Below are 21876 nucleotides of genomic sequence, written 5' to 3' on the forward strand. Positions count from 1 at the left end.
GCTGTATCATATTTATAAAGCAATTAAAATGCTAAGAGTATTAAAATATCTTGGTTATTTAAGTACCTTTGTATTTTAGAAAATACCTAACATATTACTGCCACTAATTCAATCATCTGAAATTAGAAATGAGATGATGAAATAGATCTAAGTTATTCAAAATCAAACACATTAAAGTGTTTAGCTTTCTTCCACTTACCTACATAAGATACAATTAATGTGGAGAAAAAGTTAAGATAAATTGCTCCTGGATGCTTAGTTCAGATTCCTCAGAATTAGAATCTAAGGGACCTGGACCACTATTATTATTGGTTAAGAAAAGATTTGCTTTAATTCAAGAATCCAGGTGGCTACAAAATTGCTACTAAGAGTGACTATGGGAATTCCTTTCGAAAACAGACTGTTTCATCTTCCCTATGTAGAATTAGGAAAAACTTTGCAGAGGAAGGAATGAACTGTTTATCTAGATAGTAAGACTATGCTAAATTACTAATCTTTGTCAAGTGCTTTGTAAAGAATTTGTAATCTTAGGCTGTACATGGGTTTCCCTGATAGCTCAGTAGGTTAAGAATCCTCCTGCAGTAATGCAGGGGAATCCGGTTTGGTTCCTGGGTTGGGAAGATCCGCTGGAGAAGGGACAGGCTACCCACGCCAGTATTCTTGGGCTTCCCTTCTGCCTTAATTGGTAAAGAATCAGCCTGCAATGCGGGAGACCTGGGTTCAATCCTTGGATTGGGAAAATCTGCTGGAGAACGGAAAGGCTATACCCACTCCAGTATACCAGGCTATACATACTAGTGCTGTATATCTTCTTATACTGATGAGAAAACAGAGGCTCTCAGAAAGTTCTGCATCTAGGGTTTCAGGGTAGAAATTCAAGTCCTGACTTACAACAACATGCCTTTTCCACTGCACTGCACTCTTTTCTATAACTTGGCCAGCATTTTCCTCAGTATGTTCCACAGATACTTGCAGGGGGAGGGGATGGGGAATTAAACAAACTGAAAAATTAACCATGTTTCTTCTATTTGTCTTATAGGCAGTAACACTACACATAAACTATGAAATCCTATAATAAAGTTTTTAACCTCTATTTAACTCAATATTTGACTCAAACTTATTTGACCATAAAAATACCTCTATTCTAATAACACCTATTAACATCATACAGAAAACACTTGGGGAATGTTCAGTTCAGTACATTTCAGTCGCTCAGTCATGTCTGACTTCTTCGGTGCTCAGCCTTCCTCAAGCTAAAGTATTATGTTTAATACTTAATGTAACAGATATTCGGCATACAGAGACTATTTCATATTTACTACTAAATAAATTAAATCAAATTACTCAAAATACGTGTCTGCCTTGGTATATGGCACATCACTGGCACTCAATATAATAAAAAACTACATAAACCAAAAGTTTTAATGCAAGTATTGTCTTCTGAAAGCACTGTTATCAAAGCAGAAAAATTTACCAAGCTCTAAATAAAAAGTAAAGCATTGAAATAAATAATAGAGTTACAAAGATAGCAATTCCTTCCCTTATGGATTATCAGGGGGAATTAATTATATTGCACTCAATCTGTGGTAAGTGCTAGAATAACAAAATACCACTGTAACACAGAGTCAGAAAAATAACTGAATTTATACAAATACTACTAGTCATGCAGGCAGGAGGAGAAGAGAACGACAGAGGATGAGATGGTTGGATGGCATCACCGACCTGATGGACATGAGTTTGAGTAAGCTCTGGTAGCTGGTGATGGACAGGGAAGCCTAGCGTGCAACAGTCCATGGGGTCACAAAGAGTCGGACATGACTGAGCGATTGAACTGACTGACTCACTAGTCATGCCAAAGAGACTCAAAAGCCAACCTGAATAATCTCCTATTGGCAACACAATAATCTGAGCATCAATAACTGCAACAGGGTGAAACATTATCAAGTATCTTTAAAGCCAAGAGTTCACAATGATAATTAAAAACAAAGAATGGTGTTGACTTCTGAAGGTGGCAGGTAACTATCACATTAGTTCGTAAAGTTGTTAAAAAAAAAAAAAACGAACAAGAAAGAATCAAGAAAATAAAAATCACCATATTCTTGCCTTACCGATAGCATGCATAAATTTCCTATATGAGCATTGGCAGGGAACACATAATCCAGTCTCTATGGGATTATGAAAGATGTCCTTCGGGGAAGATACTAGGTTTACCTATTAAGGATCAACTGAGTTAGTTTGGGGGTGGGGTGGGCAATGAAGTGGGCACCTCAAGCAGTAAGGTAGAAACCAGTATGGGGAGATGTCAAAGTTTCATTTGTTGGAGAATTGGAATTAATTCAGTGAGAGCTGAAGGCTGGAAGAGGTGACAAAGGTTACTGAAATAAAATTTTTTTTAATCCTTATGGTTTGTGAAGAAATGTGAGTTTATACGATATGTGAGAAGTCTTTGAAGAGTGTTATTAAATATGTAAGTCCAAATTTTCATTTAAGATAAATCACTCTGGTGGCTGTAAGGAAGAAATATTTAACTGGAACAAGAATTAAGAAACAATAAAGACAGGAAGATTACAGCAAATCTGAGAACTAGTTAGGAAATACAAGTAGTATATCTGAGTTCCCACAGTGCATCTAGGATAGTTTTCTTGTAGCACTTGCATGATCGTTTTCTGTTTGCACTTTGTTTCTCCCATGATGCAGAGCTGCTGTAGGGTAGTACTCAATGCCTAATACATAGCAGGTCCATCATAAATGCTATTTAAATACAGATGGGTGCAAATTCTAACAGGACATTATTTTTGGAGAGAGGGGGAAGTCTTGATTTTTTTTTTAAAGGCTTTAATTCTGAAAGTCAAACTGTACTGATAAAACTTATATGTATTGAGTTTTCCTTATATGAAGTCAATGTAATGAGGCTTCACTAACAATTTTTCCTAGTTTTCTACCAGTAAATAAAAATGAACCACGTGAAGTGTTGTGGCCACAAACCAGTAATTAAAAATTACTTTTTAATTAAAAAATCCTTCTGTCTACCATTTTGATATTGGAAAAATAATACTTCATTCTCTGATTCCCCAAAACTCTATTAAATAATTAAATTTTAATAAGGCTATCTTTGGCTTGCCAGGTGGTGCTAGTGGTAAAGAACCTGCTTGCCAGTGCAGGAGATGGAAGAGACACAGTTCAATCCCTGGATTTGGGAAGATCCCCTGAAGAAAGAAAAGGCAACCCACTCCAGTACTCTTGCCTGAAGAATTCCATGGATAGAGGAGCCTGGCAAGATACTGTCCATGGGGTCACACAGAATCGGACACTGAGGGCTACCATACTTTCTTTTATATACTGTCTTTTACTTGTTTACAGTTATGCACCAACCCACTTCTTCATTAGATAAACCAGATAAAGAAACTAGATAAATAAACTAGATAAATCAGAACTCTCTATCTATAATTCCAATCTCATCATAGGAGGAGAAGGGAAAAGACACCAAACACAAAAAGCACACCAAAGAAAATTTCATTAAAATGACCAAGTGTATCTTAAGGATGTTCAGTTCAGTTCAGTCACTCAGTCATGTCTGACTCTTTGCGACCCCATGAATCGCAGCACGCCAGGCCTCCCTGTCCATCACCAACTCCCGGAGTTCACCCAAACTCACGTCTATCGAGTTAGTGATGCCATCCAGCCATCTCATCCTCTGTCGTCCCCTTCTCCTCCTGCCCCCAATCCCTCCCACCATCAGAGTCTTTTCCAATGAGTCAACTCTTCACATGACGTGGCCAAAGTACTGGAGTTTCAGCTTTAGCAACATTCCTTCCAAAGAAATCCCAGGGTTGATCTCCTTCAGAATGGACTGGTTGGATCTCCTTGCAGTCCAAGGGACTCTCAAGAGTCTTTTCCAACACCACAGTTCAAAAGCATTAATTCTTTGGCAATCAGCTTTCTTCACAGTCCGACCGTCACATCTATACATGACCACTGGAAAAACCATAGCCTTGACTAGACAGACCTTAGTTGGCAAAGTAATGTCTCTGCTTTTGAATATGCTATCTAGGTTGGTCATAACTTTTCTTCCAAGGAGTAAGCGTCTTTTTAATTTCATGGCTGCAGTCACCATCCGCAGTGATTTTGGAGCCCAAAACAATAAAGTCTGACACTGTTTCCACATCTATTTCCCATGAAGTAATGGGACCAGATGCCATGATCTTTGTTTTCTGAATGTTGAGCTTTAAGTCAACTTTTTTACTCTCCTCTTTCACTTTTCATCAAGAGGCTTTTTAGTTCCTCTTCACTTTCTGCCATAAGGGTGGTGTCATCTGCATATCTGAGGTTATTGATATTTCTCCCGGCAATCTTGATTCCAGCTTGTATTTGGGGCAAAAAATCAAATAGTAAATTTTTAGGCAATATACCCTCTCCAGCTTTTTATTTTCGTGAATCAATCCTTGGTACTGAATTAACAGCCTTCTTTTGAATAAACTCCATGTGCCATTTGGCAAATGGCAATTTAGTGTGCAAGTTACCCTGCTAAACAGCATTTATAAATGTCATTCTTTGTGAACTATAAACACAGAGCAGGTTAACACCAGTGTTTTAGATACTTCAGGCCTTGTAAAAGCTGGTACATTTGCCTAATTTTAGACTGTCAATGGCAACCTACCAACTTATTTCACCACTCTGTCTGTTACCATGGTTAAAGATAAACTGACTGCAAGATATTTGGAATATAATTGGCAAACTTATATCCTTGACTAACATTTCTATTTTAAAGAAAATGAAAAAGATTAGAGACTAGTTTTCTAGTATGTCATAAAATATTAATATTTTTCTTACCAACTCCCTACAGGTATAAGCTTTAATCACTGAAAAGCTTCAACTCTCTTCAATAACATTGTTTCCTAGATCTTCTCATAATCTGTGTAAACAACTACTTTAATTTTTAGGCACTGTATCTCCAGCAACTGCTATAGGCAAATGAATATTTCCTTCTAAAGGAATAAATAGTTCACCTACCCCCCCCCCCAAAAAAGAGTCATAAGCAAATAAGAGAACTGCAGTATTTCAAAGAAGTTATGTACTTTGTAGACATTCCTAGTTCTGGCATACCAGAATATTTGCAAAACAAAACCAAAAACCTTCTATCGCCAAAACTCAACTTCTAAAGAGGACAAACATAAAATATTAAGCAATTGCGTGTTTATGTATTCATAATATATTAACATAGGGAAAGATACTTCAAAACCTTTAATAATGATAATTTCCTATTAATACTGTTTTTGTGAACTTAGTACTTTAATACTAAGGAGGACTGAATATGGATCCCCTTGGAGTGTGTAAACATTACCATGTAGCAGCTCAGAAGAACTTTGCTAGGAAAGAGTACAAGGTATTTTTTTTTCCATTTTTTTCCATTTGCTTCATCCACGGGAGCTGACTCTACTATTTCAATTAAGTACAGGTAAAGCTTGCTCAAAAAGTGAAATTCAATAATTCACAGTATGGTTGACAGCTCTCTAGACTAGGTAAAGACAAACACATAAATAAAAGCAAGACCTTGCTGAGTTCTCTCATCTCTCAGTGTCTCAGTTTCCTCATCAGTGAAATAAAGATACTAAAAAGGTTAATTTCTAAGGTACCTTTTTCCCTCTCTACATTTCTGATTCCTTAGAAACAAGGTTCTAACACAAGGCAACCTCAAAGAATGACAGCCTCAGGTCAAAAAAAAAAAAAAAAAAAACCAGAAATAAGAGTTTCTGAGTCACTGAAAAAGCTGTCGGCAGAATCAGCTCACTGGAGTACTTGAATTTTTACCCAAAGAGAAACTTCCTTGAACCTTCCCTCACGTTTTGCTTCAGAGACGTCCTCCTTCAGTATCCACAGGAGATTGGTTCCAGTTCCTTACAAAAAGGGCATAATATTTGCATTTAACCTATGTACATCCTCTCGTTTACTTTAAATCATCTCTAGATTACTTACAATAACTAACACAATGTAAAATGCTATGTAAGTAGTTGCTTGTGCTTGGGAAAATCATATTTTGCTTTTTGGAACTTTCTGAATTTTTTTTTGTTCCTGAACATCTTTGACCTGAGTTTGGCTTAACTTGAGGATATACAACCTGAGGATATGGAGAGCCCTGTGCAATGAATTTACCTATTATTTTACTAACTGATTAAACAATAAGGATGAGGCCAAAGAAGTGAAAATTCATGAGAAAAGAGCACAGGTAAACTACAATGTATTACAGACCAAATCACAATGAACACAGTTAAACCACAATTAACAGCAACCACAATTCAGGAAAATATTAGAAAGTGATCATCTCTACACCATTTGCAGTAAAAGAATTTTTGGAAAAAGTCAATTTTTTAAAAACAAGTTTGGCTATTTGAAGAAATGTATCAGAAAATGTATCAAATAGTATGGTTCATTCTTCACAGTTACTATGTAAAATTAGGCTGTATTAAACTTAAGAAATTATCCTATTCCATCCACTTTTTAACGCATCATTTGTTTTGTTCCTTCCTAAAATACCTCTCCTGAATCATGAAAAAAAGTATTTCAAATTATCTCAGATAAAGAATGACATTTTACAAAAAAAAGAAACTATTTGTTCTAGAAATTAAAGCAAAAAGCAAAGAAGAGAGCAACTAAATGCAACAAATACAGAGCTATCAAAAATACAAAAGAAAATTGCCCCCTTCTTTTGATGATGTCTATTTTAACAGATATAGAAATGTCCAATTTAAAACTATTAACCAAAACTTTAAGTATCCAAATTTTTCTTAATAACAACATTCCACTATTCTCAAGAGGGAACAGAAGAGAAAGTACAGAAAGAGTGACGAAGCCAACGTGAAGTTGAAGGCATGGACTGGAATGATGCGTCCCCAAGCCAAAGAACGTCAGGGATTGTGTCTGCACAGAAGCTGCATGAGAGGCATGGACAGTTTCTCTTCTAGAGCCTCCCAAAAGAAGGAACCAATCGTGCTCATGCTGATTTTGAACTGCTGGCCACCTGAACCATTGGGAAAATATAACTCTGTGGTTTTAAGCCATCCAGTTTGTGGTCAATTATGAAAGTCCTAGAAATCTTATACAACTTCTTATAGTGTCTTGATATTGCCACCAAGTTAATCCATTTCATTATCACAGTAAATCAAACAATGAAAATATATAATATGGAAGCACTCTGAAAAACAGATGCTACTTAAATATGTGGCAGTGCTAAGTACCTTCATTATCATCATCATCATTCAATCATTAATGTTAAATCAATACCTATGTATATTAATTCTTTTATTTAAAAAAAAAAGGTGACACCCTTTCAAACACTCTCATAAAAGAAATTACCTTTAAAAAGCCCTGAATATCCATGTAAAGTGCAGACAGTATACCATGTTCCTATAGGGGTCAGACAGGTGATATAAATGAGAGGCGAGGTAGGTCCAAGGGCACATATATTCACCATGAGGACTGTAGCAAACTCGACAGTATATTCCCTAAGTTCAGATTTTTATCTGAAATATTCTGCTCTTTCAATGTTGACTTGATTTTTTAAAATTTATCCAACTAAGCCAAAAACATCTGCAAGTCCTGCATGGCCTTATGATTCTCCAGGTTTCTCCCTTCAATGTAAACAAAGCACTGAGCCCAGTGTTTGACATCCAGTAAATCCACAAGAAGCAGTAGGTGTTCTTGTAATAATGGTTTATTATCACCTCTGACCTTTGAATACTTCCAGTAGAAGGGCAGAGGCAGAAGCCAGACTGTAGCAACTCGAGGACCAATGGCTAAAGAGGCAATAAAGACAATGTAATGCAAGGAGATCAAACCAGTAAACCCTAAAGGAAATCAGTCCTGAATATTCATTGGAAGGACTGACGCTGAAGCTGAAACTCCAATACTCTGGCCACCTGATGCGAAGAACTAACTCACTGGAAAAGACCCTGATGCTGGGAAAGACTGAAGGCAGTAGGAGGAGAAGGGGATGACAGAAGATGAGATGGTTGGGTGGCAGCACCAACTCAACGGACGTGAGTTTGAGCAAGCTATGGGAGTTGGTGATGGACAGGGAAGCCTGGAGTGCTGTAGTCCATGGGGTCGCAAAGAGTTGGACACAACTGAGCGACTGAACTGAACTGAAAGACAATAGCACAGTCCTTTCTAACGGGAAGCCAAGGAACAGTAAGAAGGATGAGCAAGGGCAGAAGCTGGAAGGGGAGTCGGGGAACACAAAACATTCTTTATTAAGGTTTCAGTTCAGTTCAGTCACCCAGTCGTGTCCAACTCTTTGCGACCTCATGAACCGCAGCACGCCAGGCCTCCCTGTCTATCACCAACTCCTAGAGTCCACCCAAACCCATGTTCATCGAGTCAATGATGCCACCCAACCATCTCATCCTCTGTTGTCCCCTTCTCCTCCCGCCCTCAATCTTTCCCAGCATCAGGGTCTTTTCAAACAAGTCAGTTCTTCTCATTAGGTGGCCAAAGTATTAGAGTTTCAACTTCAACATCAGTCTTTCCAATGAACTCTCAGGACTGATCTCCTTTAGGATGGACTGGCTGGATCTCCTTGCAGTCTTCCAAGGGACTCTCAAGAGGACTCTCAAGAGTCTTCTCCAACACCACAGTTCAAAAGCATCAATTCTTCAGTGCTCAGCTTTCTATTAAGGTTATATACAGATTAAATGAAGCTTTTTTAGAAGTTTTTTTTAAAAAGTTCACATTCAACAGATAAATTTTATAAAAGTTTCTTCAGTGTGTTTTTCAAAGCAACCTTAGTACAGGAGAAAAGAGTGGCCTGAAAGTCAGCAGACTTGAGTTTTGGTTTTATCATTAATTCATGACTACGATCAGGTTATTAGATCTACAGGCATCAGGTTTCTTATCAGTAAAGCAAAAAGTTTAACAGGAACTAGATGATCTCTAAAGTCAAACTATTTTGACGACTGCATAGTTTCTTTCTTCCTTGTAAATAAAATTCAAACTCAAATTATTTACCTTAGAAGCACCCAAACTGGAGAGACTGTGAGAATGGAAAATTTCAAGAACTTCATGACCAAAATAGGGGAGAAAAGTCCTAAGTGAAAAGGTAAATATTTCAGTAACTAAACTAACCAATCTATTTCTGCTAGGAAAAATCTTTATTTTTGGCAAGAAAGTGACTTTGAAAAGGAAATGGTGGAAAAAATGAGCAGTGACTAAAGCAAAGAAAGTTGAGGTTTATAAATTACACTTAATCATGTCTCTGTTGCATAAGTGTTAAATATCAACTAAATACCTACTGTTCTAATACTAGGCATCAGAAGACTGATATTTCAGGTTTCTTATTTACAAATAAGAATCTTTTTAGCCTCATGAGAATTTTTAGAATCCATGAAATAAACACTCTGAAATAAGTTAGGGGGACTTCCTCTGATCAGTGCAGACTCTGAAGCAATTATAACAGAAATAACTCTCATTCATTGAAGGCTTGCCTGTGAAGAGCACTTTGCTAACACTTCACATATGTTATCAATTAATCCTCAAGTAACTATAAAGGACATGACTGAAGCAACTTAGCATGCAAGTATGCAAATATAAAGGACAATGTTTATATATATCATGAAAGTGAAATTCAGAGATGAAACTTATCCAGAATCATACATGCTTTCAAGAACAAGGATTCAAAATCTTTTGCCAACCCCAAAACCTGTGTTCTGGTTACCATGAAGACATACTGCCTCATACACTGGTCAAAGGGTCAGGCTGTGACTAAAAGGGAGCCTGAAGGTTTTGTAAAGCTAGTAACATTCTCTTTCTTGATCTGAGTCCTATTTTGTAAACAGCAAACAAACAGTCTTGAACACAAGCAATTGCTCAGTTTGTAAATATATATATAAATATATAATATATAATAAATTATAATCTGTGTGGTTCTCAGTATGTATCATACCTCAATAACATTTATATATTCTCTATATGTTAGTTGGGACTCTTTTACAAGTAACAGTCCAATTTGAACTAGCTTCAACAAAAAGGGGAAACATCAGCTAAACAATTCAAGGGTCAGAGCTGAAACTAACCTCAGGGTGGAGTGAACCGACCACTGCATAGCATAGTTTCTTCTTTGTAAATAAAACTCAAACTCAAATCATTTTTAAGAGCGATACTGCATATTACTGAGCAATTCATAAACCAGTAATAAAAACCTTTTTAAAAACTGTATTCAAAGTTGATTTATTGCTTCACAAGCCTTTCAGGCACACAGAAGCAGCATTAATCTCCTCAGCTTAAAAGAAATTGAGGTTCACACAGATTAGGTAACATACTCAATATTACAAGCTAACCAATATCACAAAATCAAATACAAATGCTCTTTTAATCACATCATACTATAAGGCACAGTAGTTTTAAATTACATTAAAGATTGAATGATTCCTGTAAGAATACAGTTCAAGAAAAAAAAAGAGAGAGAAAATGTGATAAATCCATTGGTCTGAGGCTCAGGACTTCTATGTTGGTAGATGTTAATCTTGTATCTACTCTATAACCATTCAAAGGGAAAAAAAAGGACTATGCAGGAAACCACATACCATTAGAAAGCATTTCTTGGTAATTATTTAGCATGCCTTCAGCTGCAAGGAAATTAAACTTCAAGTAGCTGAAAAAAATGAGGGGATAGTATCTCATACAATAAGAAGTTTCAAAGTAAGATATCTCCAGAGTTAGTTAATTCCATGGCTCAAAAAATCCTAAAAAATTCAGGTTCTTTCCATCTTTCAACTCTGCCTGTTGTTCCCCTCTGGGGAGTAAGTTTGCTACAACAGCTTCAGGCAGCAGAGATTCACCCAAAATGTACAGAGACAGGAAGCAGACACTGTATCTCATTTCATTCATTTATGTTAGATTATATATTTATATATATCACCTAGAAAATGCCTGGTACATAATAAATGTTATATAGCTTTTGCTATTATTATTGTTGGGTCTCCTTCTAAGATATGGAAGACTTTCCTCAGAAGTTTTCATATCTCATCAGCCAGAAACGGAATATGTGCCTCTTTCTAAGCCAATCACTGGGCAATGGAAATAGACTTTCAGACTGTCTTAGACTGATCAGGATTCATGCCCTCCGAGACTAGATATATGCTCCCAGGCCACACAGCTCTATAATCATTCCCTAACAAAACAGAGGTTCTTCCAACAGGGAAAAAGTTTGGGAATAGTTTTGGTAGGAAACCCACTGTATTCCAGTCCTCCACACATCCTCCTTAAGGAGCTAAAAGGAGTGTGGAGGCACCTCTGGGGATATTTCTACAGCAAGTAAAGTTTTTTGCGTGTACGTGGCAGGAAGAAACAAGTCAGGTCAAGGAAAGTAGGAAAGAAAGAGACAGATAAGACACCTCTGATGAAGCACTGGTCTTAGAATTCAGTCAACCCTGAGATGCATTTCACCACTTTTCATAGTTTAGTTTGAAAGACAAAAAATGTCCCTTGTTTTGCCAAAGATAGGCTGAGTTGGATTTGCCTTACTGCAAATTATAGCACAGGTTTTTGGAAATGAAAGCTGACACTTAATACTTCTCAACCATCTGTGTGACCCTGGGCAAGTTTTTGCTCTGAAATGCCTTACATATGTCCTTAGTACACACACATACACACACACACAAGTATACACAACTGAACTTTACTAAAATGGTAGAGAATTTAATGTTCCCAACTATCAATAGTTGACAGTAGTTATCAATCAAGTTCATGATACTAAGGCCAGTTTCTCATTTAAACTACTAAATAAATTCCACTGTTGGCTCATATTTAAAAGCTATTAAACATAATTCACTCAAATTTTCTTGCTGGCTACTGACTCCATAAAAGCAGTGACCAAGATGTATACAGCTCTTCCTCGTTCTATAAAGTAAAGTTCCCTGTTTCACTATTTCTATACAGTGTCACTAGTGCCTCCTTAAAATTTGGAGTTGTATCTGGGCCACTCTGCTTTTACATACTCATTTCCCGAAAACATACCCTCATTCTCTCATAATATGATCTACATATTTACAATAGAACTCTACAGGTCATATTTTTTTAAAAGAAATACTTAGTGTGTCAATTATCTTTGAACTCCTATAACTTAAGCCCCTATTTAGGATGCCTTCTGAAAGATAAATAATCCCGTCTTCTCAGGAACAAGAAAGGAGAAATGTTAAAGAAAAGCACTGTACTATTTAAAAAAAAAAAAAGTTCAAAAGCCCAATATTAATCAAAAACTATTCTGGTTTCTTCTATTACCATTCTTGAGGGTTAAATGAGTCTTCCAAATTAACACTGAAAATCACTTTGCTTCAACAGGAACTTTCAAATTCATGACTATAGATGGCCATGACAGTACAAAATGAAGTTTAGATTAGACACTAGTGAACTGTTAAAATCTCAAAATAAACCACGCAATTTATTAAAAGTTTTTTTAACAAGATATTTACCTAGGTCGTCAACACACATTTTAATACTTAAAACCAATTTATTTGTACTTATTTTCCTCCTGGAAATTTCCCATCTGATATTAGAATTCATGTTCACAGCAGTCCATAAATCAAGTAATGGTCTTTGGGGGTAGCTCATTTTCATTACTCAAAACTAAATTATGAAAATGTCACCATTTTCCAGTTAAAAAGGTGACTCTAAAGTGAGTTACAATTAAAGAAATATTCAAGAAAATGAAGTTGAAATTTCCCGGTTTTTATTTATAGTGATACCTCCTAGTATATAACATGAGTAACTACTGAATGACAGACACAAAATCAAAGAATGCTAAAATATTAAAACATTTACAATCACCTAACCCAGGACTTCTTCATGTGGGGCTTGAATCAGATGTAAAATTTTTTTTGTTCCTTATATACACTTTTCTGGAAATAAGAACCTGGAAACTGGAAATTTCATCATAATTTCAAAAAGATAAATGACTGAAAAGAGGTTGTGAATCATTATCTAATTAATTCAGAGAAATGAGATTCAAAAACTCAAATCATCTGCTCATAGTCAAATAATCAGGAATATCAAGCTTCAGTACTCAAGCCTTCTCCTTTCAATGAAAGATGAACACCTCTGAAAGGACTTCTTTTTACTAGGATATATTTAAGAGGAAAACAAATCTGTATGATCTAAGAGCAGTGAAAGGAACTCTCAGGCTGATGATAAAAGAAAATACCAAGATGGCAGGTGACAGGCATGACTTGAGAACAATCCACCGAAGAATGCAGCAGGTGGACAGAGGGTTCTAAGAAGGTCATTCCCAAGAAGGAAAAAAACAAATTGGTAGAATACCCGAATGGGATTGACTATAACAAAAGTTCTCCAGTTCTGTCAGAGACTTTCAAGATCTAGAAAAACCAAGCAAAAAATATAAACTATTGCACTGAAAGGAAATATTATCACAGTATATTACATTGTAAATGATTTCTTATTGATTTTTGACTGTATAATTAGGATTTCATTTTTTTATGATTTCTCCCGACTAACCCGCCTCCATCCTCCCAATGACTAAAAACTCTGGTTAAATAAGTATTCAGGGCATAGGAATTTAAAACAACTACCTCTGGGAACAGAGCTCAGAGGCTGGATAAGGATAGGAAAGGCTACTTACAGGTGCTATTTTGTTTTTTAATAAGCCTTGAAAGATTAAGTAATGTTTCCAAGAAAATTAAATTTAAAAGCAAAATAAAACAATCAAGCAAATCAAATCTGGTTAATGGTTCTGGTGATTATGATGTGGTTATGATTGCTAGATATAATTTGTTGTATCTATTAGGGTTGCTCTGGAGAATTCTTTGGTTGCACATATCCCAAGCTTTTGGAAAAGGAAATGGCAATCCACTTTCCCGTGTTCTTGCCTGGAGAGTTCCACTGAACAGAGGAGCCTGGTGGGCTGTGATCCATGGGGTCGCAAAGAGTCGGACACAACTGACCGACTAACACACATCCAAAGCTGTTAGACCCTCAGATAAGAAGGGTGTTACTGTGCTTACTGAATGTGAATATAATATTTCAAACTCTCTGATCTTAAAAGAGGTCAGTTAAGCTAATACCTTCTATAAATGATCTTTAGTGTTTAATACCTTCTATAAATGATCTTTAGTGAAGTTTGAAATGTTTGCACATAAAAAGTTAGATTGATAAGCATTTCTCTCATAAGTAGAAATTAACAGAAAAGCTTTCAAAGATCTATCTGCAAAAACAATTAGTTTTCTTTAATTCAGCTTTCTTTAAGGTTATTGGAAATTTAAAAGTAACTTTAACACTAATATAGAAACATAAAAGACTGAACAGTGTGATCAACACCAATACTTCCAACTCACTGCTGCTGCTGCTGCTGCTGCTAAGACGCTTCAGTCGTGTCCGACTCTGTGTGACCCCAGAGACGGCAGCCCATCAGGCTCCCCGACCCTGGGATTCTACAGGCAAGAACAATGGAGTGGGTTGCCATTTCCTTCTCCAATGCATGAAAGTGAAAAGTGAAAGTGAAGTTGCTCAGTCGTGCCCGACTCTTAGCGACCCCATGGACTGCAGCCCACCAGGCTCCTCCATCCATGGGATTTTCCAGGCAAGAGTACTGGAGTGGGGTGCCACTGCCTTCTCCATCCAACTCACTACTTCATGAGAAAAATGTGATACTGAATTATCTGTGGTATGTTCTACCCAGAAAGAAATAACATATTCAAAGACAGACTGTATTCTTGGGTTTGTCTAATCTTTAGTGTGCTAATTACCATTTATTTACTACTAAATTTTAAAATTGCCTGATTTTCCCATACAAAGGAAAAGCTTTAAATACCTAATTATCCTTTGTTAATAGGGACCTAATGAATAAGGCATAAAAATGTTTTAAACGTGAAAACAAACACAATTCACTACAGAAGTTAAAAATCTAAGATATCACATATAACAACAGTACATTTTAAAGAGTATAAACAACACTCTTTAGGAGTAAATAGGAGTATATTCAAAAAAAAAAGGCACTGGAACTTATACTTTGTAAAGGAAACATTAAATTGGTAAAGCTTATTTTGAAACATATAGCGTGACAGAGCTAGTTAAGTAGTTATGACAACTATTCCTAAAATGTCAAATAAACATTTTAATATTTCAGTTTGGAAAATACAGTCTCCAAAGGTTTATTTTACTGAAAAGATTCAGCTGTTGAATTGTAGCTTACAAGAAAGAGATTAAACCTATAGTTACCCTTGTAAAATAGTTATAAAATTATAACAGCTCTGTTAACCTACCTCTTCTCGAAATTAATGCAAGAAAAAATGTAATGCTTTCATAACATGTGAACTGGAATCCTGGAAATGTGGTTTATAACTGAAAATAATCTAGATACTCTGACAATGTGGAGTAAAAATTAAAGAAAAATATTTTTAAGCATCACCTTTCTTATTTTAGGTAATATCTGACACAAATTCATCAAATTTTTAAAATATGCATAAAAAATATTTAAAAAGTAAAAGCTCTGGTTGTCAACTTACCTTCTTTTGATACCACACAATAGCATCTGTGACTTTGGACGCCATTTATTCCACTGAAATCACACATTCGTCATTTTAGGCTGTGCAAGAGAGAGAAAAACAAAGGACTTCTTGACTTCCACCCTCTAAAAGGAGACTGAACAACATGTATACATAGCACTCTGGTTACTTGCAGAGCAAGGGGTGTATGACTATACTTAAATTACACCCTTCCTCATTACTATTTTAGCAACAGGTTCTCTTAGGTAAACAAAAAATCAGTTGCCATAATAAAAGAAGGATCTTTCTACATGAATAGAACATTTAAAATTTCTTATAAAATAGTTGAATTTTTAAATAAGTCATTTAAATAAATTTCAGAATTTTCAGGGTATACAAGAAATTTTTCATTTATAAATTCACATATGATAGGAATCAATCCATTAACTCAGTAACAGATCAGTTGTGTTTTAGCTTCTATCCTAGGAACTAGCATCAATTACTGCTGCTAATGGATAGCTTGACAGAGATGCCAAAATTTATAATCACATTTAATTTTCCCTGATACTTGGTAACACAAAGTTGAACTGAGATCAAATAGCTGGGGAAACTTAATTAATGTATGTTAAATGCTAAGTGAATATTAGAGTTAATTACACACGAATAACTAATATTAAGGACTTTTCAGGTATCAGTTTGCTAATATTTAAAAATTCATCACAGACAATTTTATAACCATCTTCTAGATACTAAACTTAATGGCTCCTTACCCCTAAAGAAAATTAATTCCAGATTGATTCCAGTAACCTCTGAAATAGTTTACTAGTTTTTAATACCATACTGGCACAGGAGGGTACCTCTGGCAGGTGTTAAGCACGAGCCTAAACAGGTTCAAATGCAGATACTGGCCCCAGAATTCATTTTACAAACTGGGATCATCCAAGGCCAAACAGGATCTCAAGGAAATTCTGAGAGTCAAGAGCACCCTCCTCAGCCAATCCTGGCACATGCAGATTTGCAAGGGCCAAGTTCACCCAGAGGAAACAAAATACCAGAGGTTTTTATACTCCATTTTTAGGAGGGCATAATGATTCAAATATAATGACAATAATTACTGGCAAGTTCAAATAGTCAGATCAACTTCTAAAATTTAAGGCAGAATTTACTTACTGCCTGTATTTTTTTTTAACGTTTACTGAAATATAGTTGATTTATGATGTTGTGATGGCCTATATTTATGATAGTGTTAGAGACCAGATTACTTATTACCTTTCCTAAGATACTGATTATATCTTTAATTGGTCAAATTCAAGTAAACCATGTTGTGAAAACCTCATAAATTCCCACATATCATGAAAAGAGGAGTACAGAGTCAAAAGACAAGGATTCAAATGGCTCCACAAGCTAATACGTAACACTGAAGAGATCATTCACCTCTGTGACCTAGTTTCTTATATTTATAAAATAGGAACAACTGTACCTATCTATCCTCTATAAGATTCTTGTGACTAATAAATAAAACAATAACATAAAATGCTTTCCAACGTCTAATACATATCGATGCTCAATTATAATTATATTCTCAATTTTATATTTTAAAGTTCCCCAATTCAGTAACTAGGGAGTATTAATAGTTCATTTTTTTAAACATTGCAATCAGTTTAAAGAAGGAAAACAAAGTTCAATCATTTTTTATTGACATTTAAAATAAAATTCTTGCCTGGGAAATCCCATGGACAGAGAAGCCTGGCAGGCTATAAGTCCACAGGGTTCCAAAACAGTCAGACACAACTGAGCAACTAAACACCACCACCACCTAATTATCTTAAGACTGCAATGTCAATTCTCAACTATATACACACCAATTATTTAGAGACTTCAAAGTTCACATCCTCTGAACTTCCTCAGTCAAATGTGACTACCTTCATTTCTCTTACCAAGGTTTTGGGAGGAAGCTTGTCCTTACCAACTTAAAATCTCCCCTTTGTTTTTTCCTGGAGGCCTCTGGGAATATTTCATTAACTGTAAACAGATTTTGTCCTAGAGGTTTTCCCTTGATTCTGTCAGTAGACTACTCATTAAAACATTACACAGTCATTGTAACTGTTAAGACATGTGTATGTTTTCCAAACTGGTTTAACTCTCCTTTTCCCCCGCTTCTGTCCCCACCTTACCAAATGCAAATTACAAAAAATTCTACAGAATGTATGACAGTATCAATTTTTCACTTTACTGTCCTTTAATCTCACCCAATCTTCACTGATGAAAATTCCACATTATCTACCAAAGTAAAAATCCTTTTTCCTAATGTCCCACCTGTGTAAATACCATGCATTTCATATACAAAATGTGAAAGAATTTTTTTACTCAATCTATTAAATATGAGGTATTTAATACATTTAAAGAATATTTAAATTGTCACATATAAACAGTTTTGTTTTGTTTTTAAGAAAAATGCTTCAATGCAAGTTAGGAAAACAGTACCTGGTTCAAATAAAATTATGTGAAAAGCATTTTTTAATATGCTTTGGTTTATACTATGCTATCCTTGGAAATAAATTTCAAAAATCAACTATAACATTACCCTAGGTAAATAAAATGTTCTAAATATTTTAGTTATATTCATATGGACCTACAGAAATAAACTTTCAATTTTATTTAAAAAAAAAAAACACCAAAACACCACCCTTCTTCATGTAAAGGTAAGTTCTGGTCCGCAAACTCATTTAACAGTTTCTCCACTGTGTCAACAATCTTTCAGTGACACTGAGTGGCTCATATCTATTTTTAAAACAGGTTTTACAGCATGCTAAGATGCATTCCTGAATCAGACATCTGACAAAGCATAAAGACACATTTAAGTCAACAAACGATTTCATTAATAATGAAGATTGTTTATAAAGCTTTTCCAACTACTTTAATTCTGACTGTCCAGGAAGAGATCTCTTTTATCATGATAGTTCATGCTAAATAACTTTATATGCTAAATTATGACACTAAGTTTAATTTACAGAAAAAAAGTAGAATATTATACTTACTGAGTACCTTAAACACAGGATTCTAAGAGGATTTTAACTTCTGATCAAATGACCTGATAGAAGGTATTAAGATATAAAAATAATCCAATTGTGAAAATAGAGCTAACCATAGGCATAACATTCAAATATTGCCACAGGCAGTTACCCTGAGCTAATTCTCTCCTTGAAGCTGCTTTAGTCACCATACCTTGTCAAAGCATTTTTACTATGTCAAAGTTATGACCAACCTAGACAGCTTATTAAAAATCAGAGACATTACTTTGCCAACAAAGGTCCATCTAGTCAAAGGTATGGTTTTTCCAGTAGTCATGTATGGATGTGAGAGTTGGACCATAAAGAAAGCTGAGCACCGAAGAATTGATGCTTTTGAACTGTGGTGTTGGAGAAGACTCTTGAGAGTCCCTTGGACTGCAAGGAGTCCCAACCAGTCCATCCTAAAGGAAATCAGTCCTGAATATTCATTGGAAGGACTGATGCTGAAGCTGCAACTCCAATACTTTGGCCACCTGATACGAAGAACTGACTCATTTGAAAAGACCCTGATGCTGGGAAAGACCGAAGGTGGGAGGAGGTTGGATGGCATCACCGACTCAATGGACAGGAGTTTGAGTAAACTCCAGGAGTTGGTGATGGACAGGGAGGACTGGCGTGCTGCAGCCCATGGGGTCGCAGAGTCAGACACAACTGTGCGACTCAACTGAACTGATGTCAAAGTCTACACAAATGCATTAATAATGTAATCCTTTAGTAACACACTACAAAATATTATCTAAATCAATGATACATATTTGAGTCCTCGTTGTTATGCTATTCAACAACCTAGCATCACTCCCCCACTGCACTTAGAACTGTATTTAGACCCTCTGAAATCTCACACTACCCTACTTACCCAACATTATTGCTTACCATCTTCTCACACGTTTCAATCATACCATACTTCCTCCACTTTTCTACCTCTCTGCCAAAATTAACACTTCTTCTCTTTCCAAACAAGGATTTCAAGAAGGCCTTCTAAATTCCTCTTTCTCTACAAGTTTCTCCCAAATTCCTCCATTTTAAATATTTCTCATCCTGTTCTGTATTCCCATCACACTTAACATGTTCTGTTTTGTATAGACTTTTGTGTACTTGTCTGTACACGCCCCACCACTATCCGCAGTTTTATTTCTTAGCCACTGAACCACCAGTCCCCCATAAGTTCTTTAAAAGCAATCCAATGTGTTTATTACCTCTGAACTCTCCCATACCTTTTTATATATAATAAACACAAATGTTTACAAATCAGATTAAACAGATGCCAACCAAAGTACCATCACAAATCAATGAATTTAAGGGCCTGTTGACTTTAAAAAAAAAAAAGGAACAACACAAGAGTTGTCAGTTAAGTTTTATTTGGGTAAAATGAGGACTACAACCTGAAAGACAGCCTTTCAGGCAGCTCTGAAGAGGTAGGGGGCAAGGTTGGTATGTATGCGATTTTAGTGAAAGGGGGATATGAGTAGTTAGTCACACATTTTGGCAGAAGGCTGCTGCTGGTCACAAGAAGGCTGTTGCTAGTCACAAGGAGCAGATGCCTCCATTAATGATTTTTTCCAGATGTGAGAATATACAAGAAATTGGGCTCATAAAATCTTCTCCAAGTATCTAACTATCTGAAGGCCTGTACTGCCAGTTTTTCCAAGAGCACAGAGTGCCTCATTCCAGATCCCCGCCCTGAATTCCTCTCAGGGTGTGTTGAAGGTCAGTGGCTAACAACTTCATTCTTGTAGTGTCAGAAGGAGAGGGACAATTTTTAGTAGACAGGCCAAAATTAAAAACTCTACCTGTCAAACTCCTGTACTACCTCAACATGAATATAAACAGAGAAACATTTTTCCTAATAGTAAAAGATACAAAACTATAGTGAAGTATAATTAATATAGTTGGTTTATTAGCTGACATATCAACCAACAAATATATAATGATTTGCAAACCTATGAAGTACAATGCTATAGTTAAATATAACTCAGCTGCATCCTCCAAGGCTAAAATAAGTAATTTTTAGACTTCAGAAACTAGGAACAAGGCAGTTTTCTCTTTAAAAACAAACACACAAACACTAATGGCACAAACCAAATTTTTCCATACTGCTACTGAACTTAGGAAAAAGTGAAATTCTGGTAGAAGGAATGTGGTATGGACAGAAGGAAAACTTCCACTAGTTTCAGGGTGGCTATGTTCTAATCACGTGCCCTACAGATCGCTCCAGTTTCTTGAAAGCTTACAAAATAATTCATCTGGAACAGACTTTATTTCATGGAGATGTTGTGAAGAATAAACATCACAAACTATATGTTTAAAATTGTTTTTAATCTTAGGATAGAAAAAACAAATGCAAAAAGAGGTCTAAAAGGTACACACTTTCTATTATACCAGTTCATAAAAGGAGTATTTGAAATTTTTATTTTCCTTCATGGAAACACCACATAGTCCACGTTTTGGGGGCTAGTGGATAACACCTAAGTTAAGAAAAATTAGTCTTTTCCAGCAAATCTGGAAGACCCAGCAGTGGCCACAGGATGGGAAAAAGTCAGTCCTCATCCCAGTTCCCAAGAAGGGCAGTATCAAAGAAGGCTCAAACCATCAGACAGTTGCACTCATCTCCCATGCTAGTAAGGTCATGCTTAAAATCTTGCATGCTAGGCTTCAGCATTACAAGAACCAAGAACTTCCAAACGACCAAGTTGGGTTTAGAAAAGGCAGAGGAACCAGATATCAAATCAAATTGCCAACATTCGCTGAATCATAGAGAAAGCAACGGAATTTCAGAAAACCATCTACCTCTGTTTCATCAGTTACACTAAAGCCTTTGACTGTGTTAATCATAACGAACAGTAGAAAGCTCTTAAAAGAGATGGGAATACCAGACCACCTTACCTGACTCTGGGAAACCTGTATGTGGGTCAAGGAGCAACAATTAGAACCCTGTATGGAACAACTAACTGGTTCAGGATTGAGAAAGGAATACGACAGGGTTGTCTGCCTGTCACCCTGTTTATTTAACTTACACACTGAGTATATCTTGAAAAAGGTCAGTTTGGATGAGTTACAAGCTGGAATCAAGATAGGTGGGAGAAACAACAACCACCTCAGATATGCAGATGATACCATTCTAGGCAAAAAGCAAAGAGGAACTAAAGAACCTCTTGGTGAGGGTGAAGGAGGAGAGTGGAAAAGCTGGCTTAAAACTCAACATTCAACAAACGAAGACAGCATCCAGCCCCATTACATCATGGCAAACAGAAAACGAAAAGGCAGAAGCAGTGACAGATTTCCTCTTCTTAGGCTTCAAAATCACTGCAGATGGTGACTGC

General features: G+C 36.1%; 1 protein-coding gene across 7 annotated transcripts in view; it reads right to left on the bottom strand.

The window, feature by feature from the left end:
- PHTF2 (putative homeodomain transcription factor 2) overlaps window positions 1-21876 on the bottom strand; it is a 137466-nt gene that overhangs the window by 79102 nt on the left and 36488 nt on the right. For 5 of the 7 annotated variants that reach the window (XR_011256646.1, XM_069587795.1, XM_069587791.1 and 2 more), the window contains exon 2: window positions 15507-15586. Coding sequence is in view for 6 of the 7 variants with exons in the window: in XM_069587795.1 (XP_069443896.1) it covers window positions 15507-15551 (45 nt within the window). In the remaining variant the exon portion in view is untranslated. Of the gene's footprint in view, window positions 1-15506; window positions 15587-18523; window positions 18577-21876 lie in introns of all 7 variants that reach the window. The other 2 variants (XM_069587792.1, XM_069587793.1) reach the window with 1 other exon arrangement.

The sequence above is a fragment of the Ovis canadensis genome, chromosome 4 (assembly GCF_042477335.2).
Source record: "Ovis canadensis isolate MfBH-ARS-UI-01 breed Bighorn chromosome 4, ARS-UI_OviCan_v2, whole genome shotgun sequence".
Taxonomy (NCBI): Eukaryota; Metazoa; Chordata; class Mammalia; order Artiodactyla; family Bovidae; genus Ovis; species Ovis canadensis.